We start from the raw sequence: 23,329 nt of genomic DNA, 5'->3' as shown, positions 1-23,329 counted from the left end.
ATTTTATACAGGCAAGAGAAAAATCTACTTTGGTAGCTTTACTTTCAATAGCAACTGAAGAGTGCTGGAACTAACAAAAGGGGTAGTTCCTCCAAAGGAGATAGGATTCAGAAATTCAACTTAACACACCATGTCGGCAGCCAGGTACGCCATCAGCTGCAGATGTCTTTAATCCCTTATAATACACTCTACTATAGTTTAAACGGGTTAGTGATACAGATTGTTCACGCTCAATCAATGGTTCCCAAAATTCAAATTCAAGTAGTGTCGGATCCGTACCTAGAATGTCAATCTCTCCTTTTCATATGGTTCAGAGTATAATTAAGCATGTTGATTCCTATAACGATACCCCTTATGCGTTTCTCCAATAACAAGTGATGGTTTCATCAGAGATGTAATTTCCTAAATCTGGACTGCCTTTTAAACACAATGGGCTAGATTTACTATCAGGCGTGTTTGTAAATCCGCCGACTTTCGGCGGATTTGGCGGCGGTTTAGCCATCGCCGGATTTACTAAGGCTAAACCCGCCGTCCAAACGGGCAAAAATGATGTTTCCAAACCCGCCTCTGTATACATCGCCATGACGGTTTCAACAATGTTCAACATACAAACAGCCGGATTTACTATTAGGGGGTTTATAAAGCCGCCGGAAAACCGCCATTCAAAAGACCAAAATGAAAGCGCTGCTTGTGAGCGGCGTGATGGTTCAAACAGTGTGCTGTTTCAGGTATTTTGCCAATCAGACCATAAGAGAAAGGCCTATTTCATGTCCAATGATTGCTCCATTAGGACTGTGTATAGAAAATGGGCAAAGTGTCATGAAATTTCAGGCTACTGTTTTTTTTTTTTTCCATTATTTTTTCACCCAGTATGATTGCATAGTAAAATCTCATTTCACCTTTCCTTTTCTAGTTGTTTTGTACTTTCCAAAAAACCACTAGAATACTGTTGCCTCAAAGAAACTAGGATGGGAATTGTTGCATTACATAGTTAACCCTTATTTTAATGCTAATGCAATCCACATGTGAAAAATGTTTTTTCTGCCTGAAGCAATCACAGACAATCACCGTCTATTGCCCAGCAGTTAATCATGATGCTTACAAAAAGGGCCCCTCATTATTTGGCAGGTGTGGGTTTGTTGGAGAATGGCTTTTGCAGGTAATGTGGTGCATTCTTGCCAGTGTATGTTTGCAGCTTTTTACCTGATGGAGGCAGAAAGGCGCCAGGAGGAGGAGGATGAACAGCAGTTGGCATCTGTTCCGCGGAGCCTGCAAAGACCCCGCACTCCACGTGCATTTTCAGTGCGTTTGAATCTGGAGTCTTTGGCTGATGTGGAGGTAGTACAAATGTTTCGCCTCAATCGTACTAACCTCATGGCACTGTATGAGCAAGTGAAGGATGATTTGGAGCCTACAACCAGCCGCTCTAATGCAGTGTCAGGACTACACAAACTACTGTGTGCAGTTCACTTTTTGGCAACAGGTTCCTTTCAATCTGTGTCCTCCAGAGTGATTGGCATAACGCAGCCGACATTTTCAAGGCATTTTGGACAGGTTTTAGGTGCCCTTAAAAGAGTGTGCCCTAGCTATATCAGCTTCCCCAGCCAGGAGTCACAGTGGCATGAGCTCAAGGGAGCTTTCTATAGGGTCGCAGGTATCCCTAATGTAATGGGTGCAATAGATTGCACTCATATTGCCCTGAGACCACCTCACCACAGGGCAGAGGTTTTTGTTAATCGCCATCATTACCACTCCCTGAATGTGCAGGTTGTCTGCGATGCTAACCAGCGTATATTGAGTGTTGTTGCAGGCTATCCTGGGTCATGTCATGATGCCTTTATCCTGAGACAGTCTACCCTTTATGCCAAATTTGAAAGTGGTGAAATGCCGGAGGGATGGCTTTTGGGTATGTACTTTGCATGTTTTATATATCCCTTATCCTTGCTCAAATGGACTCACATATGCTAACTGCTGTACAACATGCTCAAAGTAAATGGGAGCTAACATTTTACTTTTATTGCAGGAGATTCAGGATATGGGTGTCGCTCCTGGCTCATGACTCCTCTGCTGCATCCTCAGACTCCTGCACAGCACCAATACAATGAGGCACACATAACCACTAGAGGTATCATAGAACGTACGTTTGGACTCTTGAAAACCAGGTTCAGGTGCCTTGATAAATCTGGTGGGGTGCTTATGTATGCACCTGAAAAGGTATCTGAGATTGTCCTGGCTTGCTGTCTGCTGTATAACCTGGCTTTACATCAACTTACCCCACCGATTATTGCAGTAGACAGTGAAGAAGAAGGGGTACGTGTCACATCTGGTGATGTGCAGAGCACAGAGGGCGGAAGGGAGATTAGAGACCGTCTAATTACAAACTACTTTACGTGTAAGTACATAGTATGAAAAACATTTTTTGCTCAAAAATGTGTTTTATGTGAGTGCAATTTTAGTATTTTATTGTAAATTTTTTGTACATTGGAACCTTTAAAAACAGGATAGTGTGTACTCCTCATGTGGTAAATATGAACATCCCTGGAATGTGACAGTCAGAGGTCAATGTTTACATGAAATTAGTGCATAGTTGTTAAAAAATCAGAATACTCTTGTTTAATGTGCAGAAAAGAAAGACTGACACAATAGAAATTTAACTGCATTTATTGCAGAACACAATAAATAAAAACGTATAATCGTTATAGAAACTTGACAAAACATTAATAAATAACAAACATTGTGCTAGCGATGTCTTTTTGCAGGCATATCGCTATGCTTGGTGCCACTCTCTCCCCTCCCTCGCCCACCCCTGGTGCGAGCACCTCTCCTTGGAGGAGTACTCTGTAGAGATGTGGTAGGCGTGCTAGCGGCACTGGTGGAGGCCGATGAAAAAGGGGCCGGCAAGCGGGCAATCAGTTCCTGCTGGAGTTGGCCTGCCAGCCGGATAACGTTGGCATTCCCCTCGCGAATGGAGGAATGCATGGCGTCCACAGACCCAGACATTTGGGCCAGCTGCACATTTGTCTGCTCCAAAGCGCTCGCCAGCCGGTTTATTGCAGCAGGGATTTGGCTCGTGGAGCGGTGTATTCGCCTCAACTGGGCCGCAATTTGTGACATGTGCCCAGTTTGCCTGTCCATGAATAATGTCTGTTGCTGCTGGAATGCGCCAATAGACAGCGCCATTTCTCTGGCTGGGTCCATAGGTGCAGGTGCAGGTTGCTGGTGTGATGGTTCAGCAGGGCCAGGTGAAACTTCCTGGAGGCCAGACACAGGGGCATCCACTGTTACCAGGGTGATGGTCGTTAGATCCTCTGGCTCAGGGGACATTTCCAGGGACTCCGCCTGAGGTGGCTGGTATGAAGAGGGCCCTGTGTATGAAAAATGACGGTAAGTATATAGTATATAATATGTTTGTATATTGCATTCTGAACACTGGATAGGAAAGAATAATCTTTAGCAACTACAGATTCTTTCACAATGTTTGCATTCCTGATTTCTAGTCCTATGCTACCTGCTTACGGATGCACTTATTATCCTTTTAATACCCATTATCATTAGGACTGTGTAGTACATGCTGGGTTATTTTGACTAAAGTGCATGCTATCAAAAGTGGAGATGTTGCCTATAGCAACCAATCAGATTTTAGCTGTCATTTTGTTGAATGCAATAAATAAAGTAAAGGTATATTCTGATGGGTTTCTATAGGCAACATATCAGTTGAGTAAAATGTAGCCCTAACTTCTCATTGCAAACAATAAAAAGAAAAAAAAAAACAACATTGACAGCAACATTTGCACAGAAAATCAAGTAACTCCATTATTTCTCTCCTAAACAGAAATCACGCACCTGCTTGCTCGTCTGTGCCCGAATCTCTCGCTGAAGGTGGAGGTGTAGGTCTGGCACTGGGACTGAACTGCGGTCCTGGCGATTCTGGATATATTAGAAAAAGCATACAATGTATTTCCAGAAAAAAAAAATAATCAAAATATACTGTTTATTGCACAAATGTGTTTACAATTTTTTTTTTTTTCTATGAGAAAAAAAAACCTTTACAAACTATTAGAGGCAAATATACACTTTGAAAAAGAAAACAAAAAATAAAAAAAAAAACGTTTGCAAAGAGAAAAGCAGTTTTAAAAAGAGAAAAGCAGTTTTAAAAAGAGAAAAGCAGTTTTAAAAAGAGAAAAGCAGTTTTAAAAAGAGAAAAGCAGTTTTAAAAAGAGAAAAGCAGTTAAAATACTGTTAGGGTAAAAAAAACAAATAACTCACCAACTACTTGGCCAAAAGAGGGCGAGTCGGTGTCCTGGACATTTATGCCCTCTACAATTTCTGCCGGCATTATCTGGCGCAGCTCCTCCTCGTACGTGGTGTACTCCATACGAAGTGGGGGGCCACCACCCGTGCGCCTTGTGGACCTCCTTTCCTGGGCCATTTTTTCCTTCAACCTCCTCTTAATGTCCGAAAATCTCTTGCGGCAGTGCGCCACTGTCCTCTTTAGTGGGCCCACCGCGTTAACAGCGTCGCACACTCTCCCCCACAATTGGTGGCGCCGCCTTAGCGGAGTCCGGGCTGCCAGGTTCCCCAAGATCACCTCGTAGCAGGGAATGATATTGTGCACCAACACACAATTCTCATCATGTGAGAAGCGCACATTCCTCCCTGTCTTGGTCTTCCTGCTCTGTCCTGTCTCCTCAACCTCTCCCTCTCCCTCCTCTGACCCCTCAACCTCCATCTCCCTCTCCTCAGCCTCTGCTCCCCTCCTATCTCTGGACATTTTTACCCAGAAGACAGAAAAACACAAAACACTGAAGGACTTACAAACACAAAGAACAAACTACACTACCTACAGACACACTCTCCACACAGTCACACACAAGTAACACAGACAGAGGACAAGTCAAATACAAAAAATACAAGACAGAAAATAAATGAGAAAATAAATGTACAAAACAGGAAAAAACCACAGGACTACTCACACTTCAATCAGATATCGCTCCACCAATCCACCAAACACCAACTCTCAGCAAACCACTATCCTCCAAACTCCTCTCACAAAACTCCTCTAAACCCTATCAGAGAAAAAAGTGTCAGGCCAGTGGTTTATATAGGGCTTGTGATGTCAAATCTCCTGAGTTTGAAAATAGCCAATAGTAACAGGCCAGGAGACAGGTGTAATTTTCAAAAAAACCGCCTTTACACAAAAGCGCCGTCATTTAAAGCAAAAGCGCCATGTTCTATTCAAAGCCGCCGGCGGCTTTGAGCATTACATCCCGCCGTTACATCGCCGGCGGCTTCAAATTGAAGCTGAAATGCGCCCATTAGTAAATCCGGCTGTTTGCAATGCAAACACGCCGGAAAACCGCCGCGATGCATGGCGGTTTGAAGCCGCCATGCATCACGCCTGATAGTAAATCTAGCCCAATGTGTCCAATCAAAATGGGAATTGCATACTAATAAATACAATTTGTGATGGTACTTTGTGGCTAAAAGATTTGTAATCATATTAATTAAAAATAAAATCTTACATTAATAATAAATTGATTGAGATACTAAAACATACACAATAAAATATAAGATATATTATTAATAAAATCAATTCACTATTATATACTCCCTCCAAGATACTCAAGCTCATAGCTTTTACTACACTAAACAGTACTCTAAAGCATTTGGCCAGAGTAAGTTGCCAGTAAATGGTGCATTTTTCACATGAATATACTAGAGACCTTCTTAAGTGAATAAGACTAATTATGCAAGCAGCACAATTCTTCTTGTTTTGTCCATTATAACCTATACTAATTATGATGATCTATTTATCCAATTCATTCTCGATTAACTTTATATAAGAAATGAAAAAAGTATAAACTATTGAGTATGATTTAAAGACTTTAGGATTCAAACTCACGACCTCTGTTTCCGCAAAAATATTACTAACTCGCTTGGACACGGCTGGATAATTAAAAACACACATTTTACAGAGAGAGATGCTAAATCCAGCTAATTCGATCTTGACAATGAGATGCATATTGCAACCATATCTGTGTTATTCGACTTAAGAACTGTGCTGAAGTGTGAAAGGCGATATATATCGCATATATAGTGTGTGTGTGCGTATTATATATATATATATTTTTTTTTTTTATTTAATCGTGCACACATGCGGCTGCCACCAGAAATTGAGGGGCCCAGCACAAATATAACAGGCAGGCGCCTCCTTCCTTCTCTCACCCCACCTTTATTTTTAAATTATTCTCTACACAACATTTGCCTCCCCCCCCATTCTCTACAGTCACCTCACCATCCCTGGTTTCATCAAACCCCTGTAGTAGTTTACTTGCCTCTCTGCTTCTTCTGGCTGTCTCCATTCAGCTCGCTGCCTCCCTTAAATAACTGCAGAGGCCTCCGCCCCTAATAAATTTGTTTGTGCTCAGGGCTGGTAGGGCCCCACTCTGCTGTTGGGCCCCATACAGCTGTACTCCATGTACCCCCCTGATGGCGGCCCTGTGTGTATGTGTGTGTGGATGTGTGTGTATGTCTATATGTGTGTGTGTAAAATATATATAATATAATATTATGTTATGTACAACCAAGAATTGGTGGTGGGTGAAGGCACTTTGAATATAAGAGGTTATTTCCATAGAAAATGTCTGGTGCCCACATTATTGAGACATCTGTTGGCACACAGGTGTGGTAACTTAGGGTGTGTCAGGCCCCATCCCGTGTTCTCTCCGGGAAGGTCGCCTGTGCCGACTCCGAGTACGTCTGGTTGCCAGACGCGTCACTTCGGGTCGCCCGGCCACTGCATACATGCGCGTCCCGTTTCTAGGCAACGGGATGCTACTATCTGTCACGGCTATGAATAATTATGAATAATTATGGATCCCCAGCCTCTACTTAGATGGTGATAGTAGAGGGTGGTGGAGACAGGACACAGTGGAATTGAAGTTCTTAACTTGAGAGCATCACAGGGAACAATAACACAAACGATGGTAGTAGTGTTACAACTTGATATATTGATAGTAGATACAACAGCAGTAATAATAAAATACAATCGTAATCACAGATGTACTTCAGTTGGTAACCAATGGCAACAGCATGCGAAATATACAATATAACAGTTCAACGCTAGATGGTAATTAGAACACTTGGATCCCACACGAACACACAGCAGATGAAGGTGAACCACTGACACAGCTAGAAGTCCGATGAGAATAGTATGTAGACTTGGCTGATCCAAACGTATAATATGATTCACCTTAGCAGGTGGTTATAGGTGTCACAATAGTTCATATAGCGGAACAGAGAACGTTATATGCTATCCAGGAACTTAGGTATAACTGGTAACATGCAGGAATGTGTTGCCTAGAAGTAACAGCTTGATAACGCCATCCAAATTGAGCGTAGAACTACAGGTCACAGAAGATCCGGTTAACAGGTAAGCGAGAGTTCATCACAATTAAACAACAGCCGATAAGGCACACAACTTGAATTGAAGTAAAGGCTCCTGGCTTAGCAGTATATTCATATTAACAGTCCAGCAATAATAATCAGCAGAATAATAATAGCCGTGCCAGACATAGAACCACAGATGACAAGAGAACTTGATTGTAGTTCAACATAGAATACCGCAACATAGACAGCCGAGTAGAATAGTACTTGAACCAATCAACATGAGCGCAGGTGTAGCAGACAACTCACGAATAGTTCTGTGTGCAGATGAACAACAACACGTAACTTCAGCTTGTAGATGAACCACGAACTGGCATACAGCGGAGCCGATGGAGAGCAATGATGACAGGTAACTTCGGCAGCCGATAGTATCCAGAAAATAGGCAAAAGATCACATATGCAGCCAGAACCCACGGCAGTGTGAGTAACACGAAGATCAGGCAATGAGTCCATGATTACAGGAGCTTGAAATAGTCCTCTAGGACCAATAGGCTTCAGAAGGAGGTCCCAATCAAGATAACGAAAAACACCTATGGACAGGTAGAGACTCTGAAGCGAAAGCAAGCACCAACATAGTTCTTAAAGGGCAAGTCACAACGCCAGCAAATAGCTATGGGACCGGTGTGTGACAGTATCTCTCCTGGCGCTAGCGATGACAGCGCCGCAGTGCTCTGCCCCCATTGGTCCACCAAACTACTTAAAGCACTTCCTGGCCCCTCACCTGTGCCAGAGTATCAGGTCTCTACCTGCCTCCAGCATTCCCAGTGTTCCAGTACTTGCCTGTTTCCTGACCCTGCCTGTCTGTGTCCCTTTTGACCCAGACCGTTTGACTACCCCTTTTGGAACTCCCTGTTGTACTGCACTTCCAGAACGTTACCGACCCGGCTTGTCTCACCAACCCACCGGATTTTCCTTGTGTACCTTCATTGCCAGCACAGTTACCAACCCGACTTGTCTGACAACTCTGCTCTCGTTCCTCGCTATCTGACTCGTGGAAGGACTGCAACCTTTTGTGTCTGTGTGTGTCTGTGTGAGTGTTAGGGAATTTAGATTGTAAGCTCTAATGGGGTAGGGACTGATGTGAGTGAGTTCTCTGTACAGCGCTGCGGAATTAGTTGCGCTATATAAATAAATGATGATGATGATGACCTGCGTGTCTCCTGCAGCGAGGGTCCCTGGTGAACACAAGGGGCACATTAGATTCCGCACCTTCTTCTGAGTAGTGCCAACGATAGCAGGTACGCAACATATAGTCGTGACAGGGTGCAGTGCAAACACCTTTAAAGATTTTTTGCTGAAAAACTGCATGTGCAGGGACCCTCTGACCATTTACACCCATGTCCTCAGACCAGCAAGGGGTAAAGAAAGAGATGCATTAGCTAACTTGTGCACCTCAACACCACTCACAGTGACAAGGGATTATAATAACAAATGTGAAACTTGCTTTTACCATATAAATTGTAATAAAGAAAATAAATTGAATTAAATAAATATATATATATTTTCCCCTTTAAAAATGAAATGGGAATACCCCTTCCTGCTGCATTCCAAATGTAAATATCAATCACGTAATTTGGATTGATGGCTGTGACTACACATCATATAGCAGTCACACTAATGACTTAAACACTATCAGGTAGAGTGGTCAATCCATAATCAGGCAATAAGAAGCGGCTAGCTTTATCATCTTTCTGATTGAGTCTTAAGGCACCAGCCTTCCAGCATCCACAACAGATATACGTCCTGACAGGTGAATCCACATCTGTATCTGTCTATTTCAGTCACAGTTATGTGAACATGTTTTTACTGTATTCTGTGTACACTCTCCTGCTACTTCCCTCCCCTGTTCTGACTCTCCATTCATAAGAAGTCAAAAGTGTATTATCAAAATCTGGATAAGGATGTATGCATACTCTTTTGTACATATGAACAGTAAAGAAATTTGGATTTTTATGCAAATAGTACATATATACTGTACATCCAACTCTAAATGAGACCAACTATGCGTATCTATCCAATTTTAACATTACCGGCATGTCCGCAGATCCGTTTTTCTAGCTTTGTAATCTGTTGGCACAATCTGAGTCTATTACATTAAATAGGGACATAAACCTATAAAATCTAGCCTGAAAGGTGAGGCTACTGAAAAAAATGGAAAGTATTTTTCAACAATTTCCAAAATTCATGCAGTACTACAATGGCAAAAATAAGAGAAGTGTTGATATTCCATGTCTTTGAGAATTTATAACCTTTTCAGTTACACTAACAACTATCTTTTAAAGACACAGAGGGCATGATTCAACAAAGAACGATTTTGTGCGTATAATCCACAAATTTTGTTCTGCGCATTCCCAGAACACAGCAGCGCTCAATTAATCTTTATACGCAAAGGACACTTACTACAACTTACAATTTCAGAGAGGGAACTGGGGTGGGGAGGGGCGTTCAACCACAGTCAATGTACGGTAAGGGCGTGCCAAACTGGAGCGCATACAGCCTCGTCCAATTCAAGCTTTGAGCATCTCAAAGGTACTTTATTTTCTGAATAATCTCTTGCTTCAGCTACAAGGCTAGTCCAAGTCCTGATTATTAGTGACGACAGTTATGTATGCATGCTATAACATGTGTTTGCAATCAGGAACAAATGCAAAAATGTATTTTATGTTCAATAGACATTAAGAACATCCTGATAAATGTATTTTGTGGAGAAAAAATATATTTAAAAAAAACACTTTTTTAAAATGTACTTAAATGTTTTATCACTGATGCATATAGTAATAGGGGACATTGATTGTTTTTATTTTCCTCTGTGTTCTTATGCAAATGTATATATTACATATAGTCGGTATTGGATGTTTCCTACAGTGTGTTGTGTAGTACAGTTGAGCAGACCTACACCCAAATTCATCAGTGTGCGTGTATTCAGATCCGCTCTATATTGAATTCGGGGGTCCATATGCCCAAATTTCGTGCAGTTTTAAACAAACGCAGGTTGCGCTCAGTATGCATGCCTTGATGAATCAGTCCCAAAGCTGGTTTTGGAAGACTCAGGCAACATAGTACTGATAACAGTACTGTTAACAAAATAGTAATACATACTTGAATAATGATGGTAACTGTCTAAAATTATCACAAATGGCCGAAACATAACTATAACAATTATTTTGATTGACTATATCAGCAGCAATTTGGTTTGTAATTCTTTTTTTTGTTTCCCAATATTGTAATTTTAGTTTTTATTCTGGTGGTTCATGTTCATGTGAAAACAAGAAAGGTGTCCAAGTGCATGAGTTAAAAAACTACGTTGATGATGTTGCCTCAGTTCACATTAGAAGGATGAAGGAACTTCAACATTTCCAAAAAAGGTAATAAAGCCTTGTTGAATGTATACCCAAAGCTAATCTTCAGATATCTCATATTTGTATTAGTGGAGGAGAAGCTAGTTTTACAGCCAATAACTAAATGTAGGTGCTCTGAGTGTATTAAAGGGAAATAACACTGAAATGTCTGTTTTATTCAAAAAGGAAATACTTAGAAATAAAGTGTCTGAAACAGTGGTCAAAGCAGGCTGGTTACAGTGGTATGACATACCTCCACTTCTCCAACTGCTTTTAATGTAAAACTATTCAATTCCATTTACTTGCATTCACGTTACATTTTCTATATTGTCACTTCTAAACTTCCAATTACACCACTGTTCTGAATTAATGTTCTGTAACTACAAGTAAATATTATACATCTGTATGACCTTTTGGCCACCGGGCCACCCCATTAGAGTCTATTACTGACATTTCATTATTATTATTTCTTTTAAATGAACATAAAGACAATAGTTTTTTATTTCAACATCTTAGTCTGATTTGAGCAACAGTTACATAACTTTTAGACATAAATTATTCATTCATGACAAGTTCTTATTTTATATCACTGCATATAAAGTTGTGCATAGTGACAATGCAACATTAAAGATCTTGACGAATCTTATAGATCAGTAGAAATCATTAGTATGCCTTTGTTACCAGAAATAAACAATCGTAAGGTTGAAATTTTGACACATGTTTTTCCATGCCACATTGACCATCAATACATAGATGAAATAATAATATCAATCAACATATACATCAAGGGGTATATTTACTAAACTGGGTTTGAAATAGCAACTAATCAGAATCTACCTGTCATTTTGTAGAATGCACTAAATAAATGATAGCTAGAATATGATTGGTTGCTATAGGCAGCATCTCCACTTTTTCAAACACACAGTTTAGTAAATATACCCCAAGTCCTTTTCTTTGCTGGCCCAATGTGTTTGTCTCCCTAGGTCTATTGTTAAAATAGTTTTCATAGGTCTATGTGTGGTTGACGGCTGATACCTAGAGGATGCTTTTTTGTGTGGTCTATCTTTGTTCTAACAAAACTTGGTCTGAATTTTGAGATTTAGCAAAACACAAATTAGATAGCTTGTCATCCCCATCATCGTCATCACTGTTTGTAAGCAAGGCACGACAAAAATTTTACAGTGCCGGAAAATTAGTTACAAATCATACAAAATTCACACATAAAAATAAAACAAGTACAGATCAGGTTGACTAAGGAGATACAGATATAATTAAAAAGGGTAGGGAGTGCCCTTCTAGTGAGCACTTAGTCTAGAGAGATAAGGCATTGCTGAGACAATAGGAGTCATTGGGGCACAGAGTGGGTAAGGGACTGGTTTTGTGATAGCTTGCAACATTAAAGGTTGTGAGAAAGTATGGCCAGGTAGGATAGGTAGTTCCTTAAGTGTGTTAAGCATGGGATAAGTCTTGGAGGCTGGTGTTAGAGGTGGTTACCAGAGAGGAGGAGAGGCAGATTGTAAGGAACGAGAAGTATCTCTTGATGAGGTTAGAGATGTATGAAAGAGAGGTGTCAATGACAATGGAAGTAGAGGGAAGGAAGTGTTATTAGTAGAGACACTGAAGGAGCATCCAGAAAGTTAGAGCGAGAACAAGGAGCGACTAATCTAGAGAAGGCCAAGTCCGTGAAAGATGTTGAAGAGGGTGGTTGACTGTATTAAAATTGTCAGGGTTGTCAAGGAGAATAAATAGGGAGAAGTGACCCTTCGACTTAGCCATCTCAGGGCAGTCTCAGTGGAGGTTTGCGAAGAGATTGAGTGGAGAGAAAATGAGTCAGGTGGATATAGAAAAACTGCTGAAGCGGTTTGAGAGCAAATGAAAAGAGTGAGCGCATGTTTGAAGATGAAAGGGAAAGTGCAAGAGGAGAGGGACCAATTAACATGGTGGTCTAGATGTAAGCAAGCATTGGGTAAAAGGTGTTAAAGTTTCCCTCAGCCTCTATCCTCTGTCCCATTCATTCCCAAAAATTTGTCTTAAGTAAGAAGAGAAAGAACTGAAGTAGGTAAGTGGAAAAAAAGGTGGGTGTGGGGTGTTGGATCTGCAAAGAGCAGTTTCCTTGATGGATGGTGAGGATTTTGCCTTTGAAGTAAGTGGCAGACTCGTGCACAATGAGGGAAGAAGGTGAAGATGGTGGGAGTGGGCAGAGAAGCGAGTTAATAATGGCAAAGAGGTGACAGAGGACGGTTGACTGGGTGGATATTAGTAATCTAAAGTAGGTTCGTTTGACAAGAGAAAGGGTAGTTTAGTGAGAAGACAGGATCAATTTGTAGTGGAGGAAATCTGCATATACCAAGATTTTTTTCCATTTGCACTCTGCAAAATACTTTTGTATGTGGCAGGTGCTGGATTTGCAGGGTTCGGTTTTGATTTTGATTGATAGAGTTGGTGTGTGGTGGCTGGATTTGGATCTTCAGAGATGGAGTTGTAAAAAGAGACTGAAGCATTAGGGCAGGACAGGGTAGAAAAAGGAAAGAAGAGCGTTTCAAATGAGGATAAGATGAGCATTGGTTCAAGGCTGTTTAAGTGTCACTGTTAGAAAATAGAGTTAGGTGCTGGTGGGGCTGCTGGAGGCAAGGTGAGGTAGAAGGTAAGGAGGTTGTGGTCATAAAGCAATAAGACAGCTATTGAGATCTAGCGATGTCACTTATGTAGCAGAACATGAGTTCCATCATGATCATTGAAAGATGATGTCCACTTTGGGAGACTATCTGCGGTAGTAAGTGGGATTAATTTACAGATGCACATACCAGAAGGGTTGTTGATGGGAATGCTGATATTCCATAGAATAAGAAGGATTCAGTCAATGGAACTGAAGAAAAAAAGATAGATGGCTAATTTGATGAGGAATTGAAAAATTAGGCATAGAGGGGATAGATGCCAGCAGTGCAGAGGCTGAGTGGAGAAAATATATTTATGATGTAGACATTAAAGTAGCAGAAGGAGAGGGAGGGCTCAGGAAGGATGACATAAAAGGTGCAACTAGGGGACAGTAGGAAGACTACTCTACCACTTAGTCTGTCACTGGGTGGAGGAGTGTGGATAAAGAAAAGAGAGCTGTCGGGGAAGCAATGTCAGAGGGAGCCAGGTTTCACTAGTGGCAAATAAACTTAAGCAGTCTGTGATCATTTTCATATCCAGGGAAAACTGCATACACCTGTTATGAATCCCAGTGCATTCACAAAGTGCAACGGAAGTGTAAGGCAAAGTGTCTTTATTCAGGTAAATATATTAACAAAATTAACTCAAATCTATGGATAACAGGTTCCAAAAGAGACTGTATAGTAAAATGGCAGGAACAAGTATAATAAGTTTACCCCAGTCCAGAAGGAACAAGGCTGTCCAGGAAAGCAGACTGAGTCCAGGGATCAAATAGAGACCAGACAAACAAATCCAAATAGCCAAGCAGAGATAAAGCAAATAGGCGAGGTCCAGAAGTCTGTCCAAAATGTCAGGGCAACAGGCAAAACAGCGTGGTCCAAGGTACAGGCAAATGATTCGGGGTCTCAGGCAAGCAGGCAAGGTCCAAGTTACAGGCAGGGGTTATACACAGAAGTTCAGTCCAGCAGGTATATACCAAATAGCACAGGAGCAGGTTAGCAGCAGCCAGGAACAAATGGATGAACTGCACAGAGCACAGCTAGAGGCAGGTACTTAAAGCAGTGCAACAGGTGCAGTTCTAATCAGGCATAATGAAAGGAGATTAACTCCTTCAGGCATGTAGAAGAGTTCAGGGACAGAACAGCAGCACCACTGGTGGTATGAGGCACTGCTGCTAGGTACAAACAACAGACAAAGTTGTAACAACACCTTCATATTTATGCATTATTCGACCAGTTAAAATGAAGTCTGTAATGAGTCTTTATTAAATTGCCCAAAAAATATGTATTAGACACTATAGAACATTCATATAAACCGTATCTTATCTTTATTAAATAGAAGTAATGGTTAAGCAATAACTGAGCTAAGTTCGATGAAGGCAAGTACATATAATCTGTTCCATGTGCTTTATTCACATCAATTTTGTCTAATTTTCTTTAGATTGAGATTTCCGTCACCCACAGTGATACATTTGGTATGGTGTCAGTAGTGTTTTTAGTGCTATTACTTAACCTATGAATACCTCTCTACATCGGCAAAGATAATCTATTTATTTCATTTTCACTTGTGACCACAAACATATCTGTAACATGGCCAGTCAAATCCCTATTAAAGTGGTTCCAAGTTGTAATTTGGAATTTGCACTAATTTTAATTTTGATTTTTTGATAATACTTCTTAAGGTACCATATTGTACATCTTTACTACTGTTGAGATAAAGAAACATTTGTGCAACAAAGCTTTCTAATGAGAACACCTAAAACATTTTATTATATTTTAGAACTGGAACTGTATCTAATAAGAAAGAGCTGATAATTGCCCCTTCCAACTCCCCTTTGAGTTATCCCATCCAAGGGATTCAGGTCATGCCTTTGCACACAATCCAAATACAAGGTAAGGGGACTTGCTCTGCGGAGTAGCTTACAATTCTTGACTGATGGCCAAATGACATAATATTTATACCCAATACAAATTTCAATGTGGTTTTTATCCGGTGTCATGTATGAGCTTTCAGCTGCATCTTTTGCAAGTTAACTAGAATATAAATCTATAGAAAAGCATGGTCTGTACATAACAACAATTGTTTCAAGCGTGGAGTGCAACAAAATTACTACAAAATGACTACAGTCCATTCAGTACTTGGAAGAAACCTTAGTAACCACAAGAACTCCCAATTCTAGAAATAATGTAGTTAAAATGATTAACTTGCACAAATGGCCATGCATATACTGTATGCCTTTCATTCTTGCATTGCAAACAATGTGTTTCATTATCTTATTGTTTGTTTTATACATTGGCACTACCCCTTGTATAGTAGAAGCTTTGTTTATTTGCTAATTAAATTTAAGTTCCAGCTTCATATTCTACTGAAATGCTATGTAAAATTTAAAAAGACAGATAGATAGGGCGGTGACTGACATCCTGACATCCAACATATTTTTCCATTTCTTCCTTTTTTTTTATCCCCAAATTGGTATATCCCACTGAACATTGGTGTGGTAAAAGACGATAAAGAAACTAAACAAACAATGAACTTTGCATAAATTACTTTTGGCATATAAAATATATGAATAGTGGAGTGTGGGTCGACATTGTGAAATCAGGTATTTAGACTGAGTTTTTTAATATCATGGAATTTTATGAGGAACCACGAAAAGAGGAAAAATATGTTTGATTGGTATTGTGGAAAAGAACTAACAACATACCATGGTGTTTAAGATATTTGAAAATGAATGGAAAAGAAAAAAAAAATGAAAGATTTTTGCTCCTAAACAGAAGTTTTTAATCTGGCTTTGTTTAGGAGGATATCATAGGAAAAGTAACTGATAATTGTTTGGAAACTACCCTTTTAAGGGAAAAGCACATACTTGAAGAGGAAACTTGGATGTCCAATTTGATATGTTGCTTAAACAAATAAAAATTTCCAAAACGAGTTTGTTTATATTGAGAAAATTGGGAACTATGTCTGAAGGCATTGTATGCAACCTGTAGAGATCCAACTAGTATCTAATCTAGATGCACGTCGAAATATTGGATAACAAATTATTACTGATTTAACATACCTCAATTTAGAAAAAAAAGGAAAATTAGAAAGCTATTCGGGCTTGATAAGGTTATTTTTGGCATTGGAATTATTTTTAAAAATGTAAATTGGATTTGGAGGGGAAAAGAATGGTTATGAAAGAAATTAATCAAATCATCTGTCTAGATGGAATTTTTTTTTAAAATGATTGTATATGCAAATTGGTGTAACTGATTTACAGAGAACTGATATAATGTATGTGTAAGATTGTGTAAATTTAAGTCTTTGAGATAGATTTGAGAATTGAGGTATTTAGCTATCTAAGTGGCATGTTTTGATTATTTAAACTTTTGATAAGAAGGAAAATAATGGATAGTAATTATTTAAAGAAAACTTTGAAACATGTTGTGTACCCTAATTGTTAAAAGTTTGCAGTAGACAATGCTGTAGTATAACAAAAATGAAGTGCTGTGACACTAAAATATACCTTAAATAGAAAACTTATATAACAAAACTCATATAGGCGAAGTATAAAAATATTTTAAAATTGGTGAGATTAAAAAAGGCATGGAAAAGTTTTTGAACATGCCTTTGTTAGGGCAATTTTACCTTTCCTTTATCAAGTCCCTTCAGATATCAGTGAGATAAGATGCTGGTTAACAAGGAGATCAGTAATCAAGACACAGACATGCCATTGCCAAGATGTAAACTGAGCTGTGCTCATTTATTAGAGGGATACATTTTTACATGAAAAAGCGTTTGATCTGGGTATAGGATAGAAATACATGATTGATATTTTCCTGAGTAAATATAAATCTTTTGACAGAGCTAGTTAGTTCTCTTCATGTCACTTTTATGGGTTCTTCTTATCATGGGTTCTTCTTATCATGTTTGCTGGCGCCAGTACTCCCAATGCCATCATTCATTATCCCATGTCCTAGGCCTCCATCCGGGGTCTTTGAGATAGGTCAAGGCTGGAGCTGGTGATTACGCTGAATGTATTTTTAAGGCAAATACCAAGATTTTTAACTCCTTCACATATCATTATTACCATTATCGTTGAGGACCTAGAAATCCTTTCACACCTTCGTCTAACAAAAATTAGTAAATCTAAACAAGCGCAAAAACCATCATCACAATATAATACATCTTTTTTGTCAAGTCACACCTCTGCTGCATCTGATACTTCCAGTGGTAATCAACTGGAACTCTCCTCTGGTACCTCTGTAACTGAAATGGCGAAGGAAGTAACTAGTTTTATAATGCCTTTGTTAGATCAAAAACATGCTTCCATTCCAATATCCATTAACACTCTGCTTGAATATCTAGAAAATAATATTAAACATATTTCTGAAGTAGAAAAGAGTGTTAGTGACATTGAAGATAAAATAATAATGATGCAGAACACAATTAACATCCTGCAAAAATCTATTGTTTCATTGATAGAGAAAATGGATGACTTAGAAAACAGTTAAAGACGGAAAATTTTAGGTTTATTGGTATCTCGGAAGAAATGAAAGGCCTTAACCTATTGATTTTCTCAATATAGATTTAATTCAGGCATTGAATATGCCTAATAACAATGGCAGAATACAAATAGAACATTCACATCGTTAAGGACCAGAAAACACTTTTCAAAAAAATGCTAGCCGTCCTAGACCTGTTATAGTGAAATTTTAGAATTTTCGAGATAAAGAAAATATTTTGGTGGCATATAGGAAACCTAGATCTGTAACTGTAAAAGGAGATAGGATACTGATTTTTCTGTGTCAGTATCTCAAGAGGAGATAATTTACCCTATATGTAAAATCTTATATGAAAACAATATCAAATTTGCACTGTTCTATCCAGCAAAACTAAAAGTGCTATTTGAAGAAAAAACATTTTTCTTTCGTGAGGTGGAAACCGCTAAGAAACATCCCAAGATAGCGGAATTTCTAGGATTTTTAGCATAATAATTAACATAATGCTGTTGTGTTTTGGTACGGTCTAGACAGTGGCCTAAAAAGGTATCAGGTGGAGAAAATGTGGAAAAAGATGGAACTCATATATATATATATATATATATATATATATATATATATATATATTATGTATGTATGTATGTATGTATGTATGTATGTATGTGTTCTTGGTTTTCAAAATAAGAGGAAACGCTAATATCTAATCTATTTTGTGCACATATATTAGGTCCTACATCTTCTTATATGAGGATTCTCTCATGGAATGTGGCAGGATTTAATTCACCAGTTAAGAGATGTAAAATACTTTTGCATATAAAAAAAATTGCCCTGATGTAGTTCTGCTTCAAGAAGCACATTGGAAAACCTGCCAAAACTCTTCCCTTAAAAGTAATTGGATTCAAGAATGTATATTGGCACCATTTATGAGCAAAAAACAGGGGTTGTTAATTTTGCTTGGGAAAAGGATGCAATATGTGAAAGGTGAAGTTATTCAGGATGTAGAGGGAAGATTTGTATTGGTAGACATAAGTATAAATGGAGAAATATTTACTATGCGCAATATATATGCTCCTAACACCTAATAGAGATTTTTATTTTAAAAAAATCACAAATTTTGATACAACATACTACACAGAATTTGATAATAGGAGGTGATTTTAATGCTTTAGACGATCCAGAAATGGATAAATCTACTATACCTACTTTACAGAAGGAGTTCATATATTAAAAACACAACATAATTTGGTGGACCCTTGGTGAATATTGAACCCTATTGATAGGTCGTATACACATCACTCCAAAGTAGAGATGAGCGCACTCGGATTTCTGAAATCCGAGCCCACCCGAACGTTGCCGATCCGAGTCAGATCCGAGACAGATCCGGGTATTGCCGCCAAATTCAAATCTGAAACTGAGGCTCTGACTCATAATCCCGTTGTCGGATCTCGCGATACTCGGATCCTATAAATTCCCCGCTAGTCACCGCCATCTTCACTCGGGCATTGATCAGGGTAGAGGGAGGGTGTGTTAGGTGGTCCTCTGTCCTGCTATATCTCGTGCTGTTCAGTTCTGTGCTGTGCTGTGCTGTGCTCAGTCCAGTGGTGTTGTGTCCTGTGCTCTGTGCTTCTAAGGGCATAGTTATTTCCCCAATATTCCCAAGTGTTTAAAAAAAATAAAAAAAAGTTATTTAAAAAAAAATACAAAAAACTAATTAATTTTTTTTTTTAATTACAACAAAATTTGCACAACCAATCCTGCAGTATAAGCCCATTGGTACTGCAATATTACCAAGTTCACACATTCAGCAGTAAAAGTCCAGTGGTTCTGCAATATTACAAAGTTCACACATTCTGCAGTATCAGTCCAGTGGAGCTGTGTCCCGTGCTCTGTCCTGCTTAGTTCAGTAGTGCTGCTGGGTCCTGTGCTGTGTCCTGTTCAGTCCAGTGGTGCTGTGTCCTGTGCTCTGTGCTTCTAAGGGCATAGTTATTTCCCCATTATTCCCAAGTTTTAAAAAAATAACAAAAAAGTTATAAAAAAAATAAAAATAAAAAAAATAAAAATAAAATAATTATAACCAAATTTGCAAAACCAATCCAGCAGTATATAAGCCCATTGGTACTGCAATATTACCAAGTTCACACATTCAGCAGTAAAAGTCCAGTGGTACTGCTATTACAAAGTTCACTGATTCAGCAGTGTATAAGTCTAGTGGTACTGCTATTACAAAGTTCACTGATTCAGCAGTGTATAAGTCCAGTGGTACTGCTATTACAAAGTTCACTGATTTCAGCAGTATAAGTCCAGTGGTACTGCTATTACAAAGTTCACTGATTCAGCAGTGTATAAGTCCAGTGGTACTGCTATTACAAAGTTCACTGATTCAGCAGTATAAGTCCAGTGGTACTGCTATTACAAAGTTCACTGATTCAGCAGTGTATAAGTCCAGTGGTACTGCTATTACAAAGTTCACTGATTCAGCAGTGTATAAGTCCAGTGGTACTGCTATTACAAAGTTCACTGATTCAGCAGTATAAGTCCAGTGCTACTCTCCTGTGCCGCATATAATTTTTAAAGGCTTTGCCGAGTGTGTGTGGCTTAGGGGTACGCTCTCTTGTGCTACATATAATGGAAAACCAAAATTTGGAGGATAAAGAAGGGAAAGATCAAGACCCACTTCCTCCTAATGCTGAAGCTGCTGCCACTAGTCATGACATAGACGATGAAATGCCATCAACGTCGTCTGGCAAGCCCGATGCCCAATCTCCTAGTACAGGGCATGTAAAATCCAAAAAGCCCAAGTTCTCCAAAAATAGCAAAAAGAGAAACTTAAAATCATCTGAGGAGAAACGTAAAGTTGGCAATATGCCATTTACGACACGTAGTGGCAAGGAACGGCTTAGGCCCTGGCCCGTGTTCATGACTAGTGGTCCAGCTTCACCCAAGGATCTAAGCCCTCCTCCTCCTCCCTACAAAAAATTTAAGAGAGATATGCTGTCAGCAACAACAACAAAACAGCAAAGAACTCTGCCTTCTAAACAGATGACATCACAAATCCCCAAGGCGAGTCCAAGGGTGTTGTTGGTTGTGAACCCTGACCTTCCCATCACTGTACGGGAAGAGGTGACTCCATCCAGCATTTGCAGCACGCCCTCTGCATATGCTGGAAGGATCACCCACAGTCCAGTTACAGATTTGGCTAATGAAGGTGTGAATGTTGTACACCGGGAGGAGGATATTGATGTAGCTGGCGCTGAGGAGGATGTTGATGATTATGATGCAGACAGATACCAAATTGCCTTTCTCAATTTCTATTTATATTCTAGATTATATAACGGCTGAATAGTTTTCTATTTTACTCCTAGTGGAGAGGGGATCTGATGCAGACAGATACCAAACTGCCTTTGTCCATTTCTTTGTATATTTGAATTTCTAGTTCTACAGTCTATGCAGGCTGCTTTTTTTATATTCAACTACAAGTGTAGGGCGGGGGGGGGCATAGATAGCCACCAAAGTAACGTGGTCCATTTAATTTCACTTTCTAGCTCCACAGTCTGTGCAGGCTGCTTTTTTTATCTTCAAAGTATTTACAAGCCTTGCAATCTAAATTAACTAGAGGTAGTGAAGTGGTAGAACTCCAAAAGGCAGTTTGGAAGCCCCTGTACAAACTAGCTCTATTTTTTAACTGAGTTGTCCCCCTCCAGTGTGTACTCGGAAAGAGTCTTTAGTGCAGCGGGGAACCTGGTCAGTGAGCGGCGAAGGAGGTTGCTTCCTCACAACGTTAAAAAAATGATGTTTATAAAAATTAATAATCAATTCCTCAATGAAGTACAGCACTGCCCTCCAGACAGTACAGAGGGACCTGTGGTTGTGGAGTCCAGCGGGGACGAATTGATAATGTGTGAGGAGGAGGAAGTACACACTGTAGGGGGAGAGGAATCAGAGGTTGAGGATGAGGACGACATCTTTCCTCAGTAGAGCCTGTTTAATTTGTACAGGGAGAGATGAATTGTTTTATTGGTGTGGGGGCCCAAACAAACCGATTAATTCAAGCACAGTTGTTTGGTAGGCCCTGTCGCTGAAATGATTGGTTTGTTAAAGTGTGCATGTCCTATTTCAACAACATAAGGGTGGGTGGGAGGACCCAAGGACAATTCCATCTTGCAAAAATTTTTTGGCATTATGTGACCATTCAACAGTCGTTTGCCATGTTCAAAAAGTAAAAGAAAATGCCAACAAATTCAATAAATTAAATCAAAAGTTAAATGCCCTGTCATTATTTAAAACAAGAGGTTTTGATGTGCTAGAATTAGTGTAGTGTTAAGATGTTATAAACACTACACTTGCAAATTGGAGGAGGTATTGTGGAACCGGTATCAAATTGGGTACCGGGGCCACCCCACTACGCAGTCTAGATACTTGTTTGGTGGAATTCAGACCAGTTGAGGGTGTATTTATTTTATTGTGGCCCCGTATCAAATTGGGTACTGGGGCCACCCCACTACGCAGTCCAGATACTTGTTTGGTGGAATTCAGACCAGTTGAGGGTGTATTTATTTTATTGTGGTCCCGGTATCAAATTGGGTACCGGGGCCACCCCACTACGCAGTCCAGATACTTGTTTGGTGGAATTCAGACCAGTTGAGGGTGTATTTATTTTATTGTGGCCCCGGTATCAAATTGGGTACTGGGGCCACCCCACTACGCAGTCCAGATACTTGTTTGGTGGAATTCAGACCAGTTGAGGGTTTTATTATTATATTGTGGGGACCACTCTATACCACACTACCACACTATACCACTCTATTTAATACTTTAATTCTATTTAATTCTTTATTTCTATTACTAATTCCCATAAAGAGGAACTGCCGCTTCTATTTAATACTTTAATTCTATTAGTAGTTACCATAAAGAGGAACAAAATAAACAAATTTTACCAAAAGTATAATATGACTTACAAACACTACACTGGAAAGATGGTGCCTTTAAATGAAAAAGTCAGTCTTCATTGCACGACTATGTGCAACAGGGACAGTTTTTTGGTTTACAAAGTCAACCAATAACACTTCGACCCTGTCTGTCTTTAACATACTTGATGGGATCTCAATGACGAATGGTCTGTACCATGGTTGGAGGAGGTATTGTGGCCCTGGTACCAAATTGGGAAGAGGTGTATCAGATATTAAACAACGTTGACTGTTGCTGCAAAATTTTTAAATAATATTGTGGGGAACACTACACTACGCAGTCCATAAACTTTTTGGGTGGAATTCAGACCCGTGTAGGGTTTTTTTAATAATATTGTGGTGACCCACTCCTCTACGCATTCCAGGTACATTATTGGTGCGAATCATACAAGTTCAGGGTTTTTAATTTATATTGTGGTGACCCACTCCTCTACGCAGTCCA

General features: G+C 39.5%; 1 protein-coding gene across 1 annotated transcript in view; it reads left to right on the top strand.

Annotated features, from left to right (window-relative positions):
* Positions 1-23,329, top strand: part of B4GALNT2 (beta-1,4-N-acetyl-galactosaminyltransferase 2 (SID blood group)) — a 210,543-nt gene that overhangs the window by 104,879 nt on the left and 82,335 nt on the right. The window contains exons 3-4 of the mRNA XM_075188797.1: positions 10,680-10,811; positions 15,219-15,331. Of these exons, the coding sequence (XP_075044898.1) occupies positions 10,680-10,811; positions 15,219-15,331 (245 nt within the window). The remainder of the gene's footprint in view (positions 1-10,679; positions 10,812-15,218; positions 15,332-23,329) is intronic.

The sequence above is a fragment of the Mixophyes fleayi genome, chromosome 10 (genome assembly GCF_038048845.1).
Source record: "Mixophyes fleayi isolate aMixFle1 chromosome 10, aMixFle1.hap1, whole genome shotgun sequence".
Classification (NCBI taxonomy): domain Eukaryota; kingdom Metazoa; phylum Chordata; class Amphibia; order Anura; family Limnodynastidae; genus Mixophyes; species Mixophyes fleayi.
Note: the sequence above shows the minus strand (reverse complement) of the source record. Positions and strands in the feature narration are given on the sequence as shown.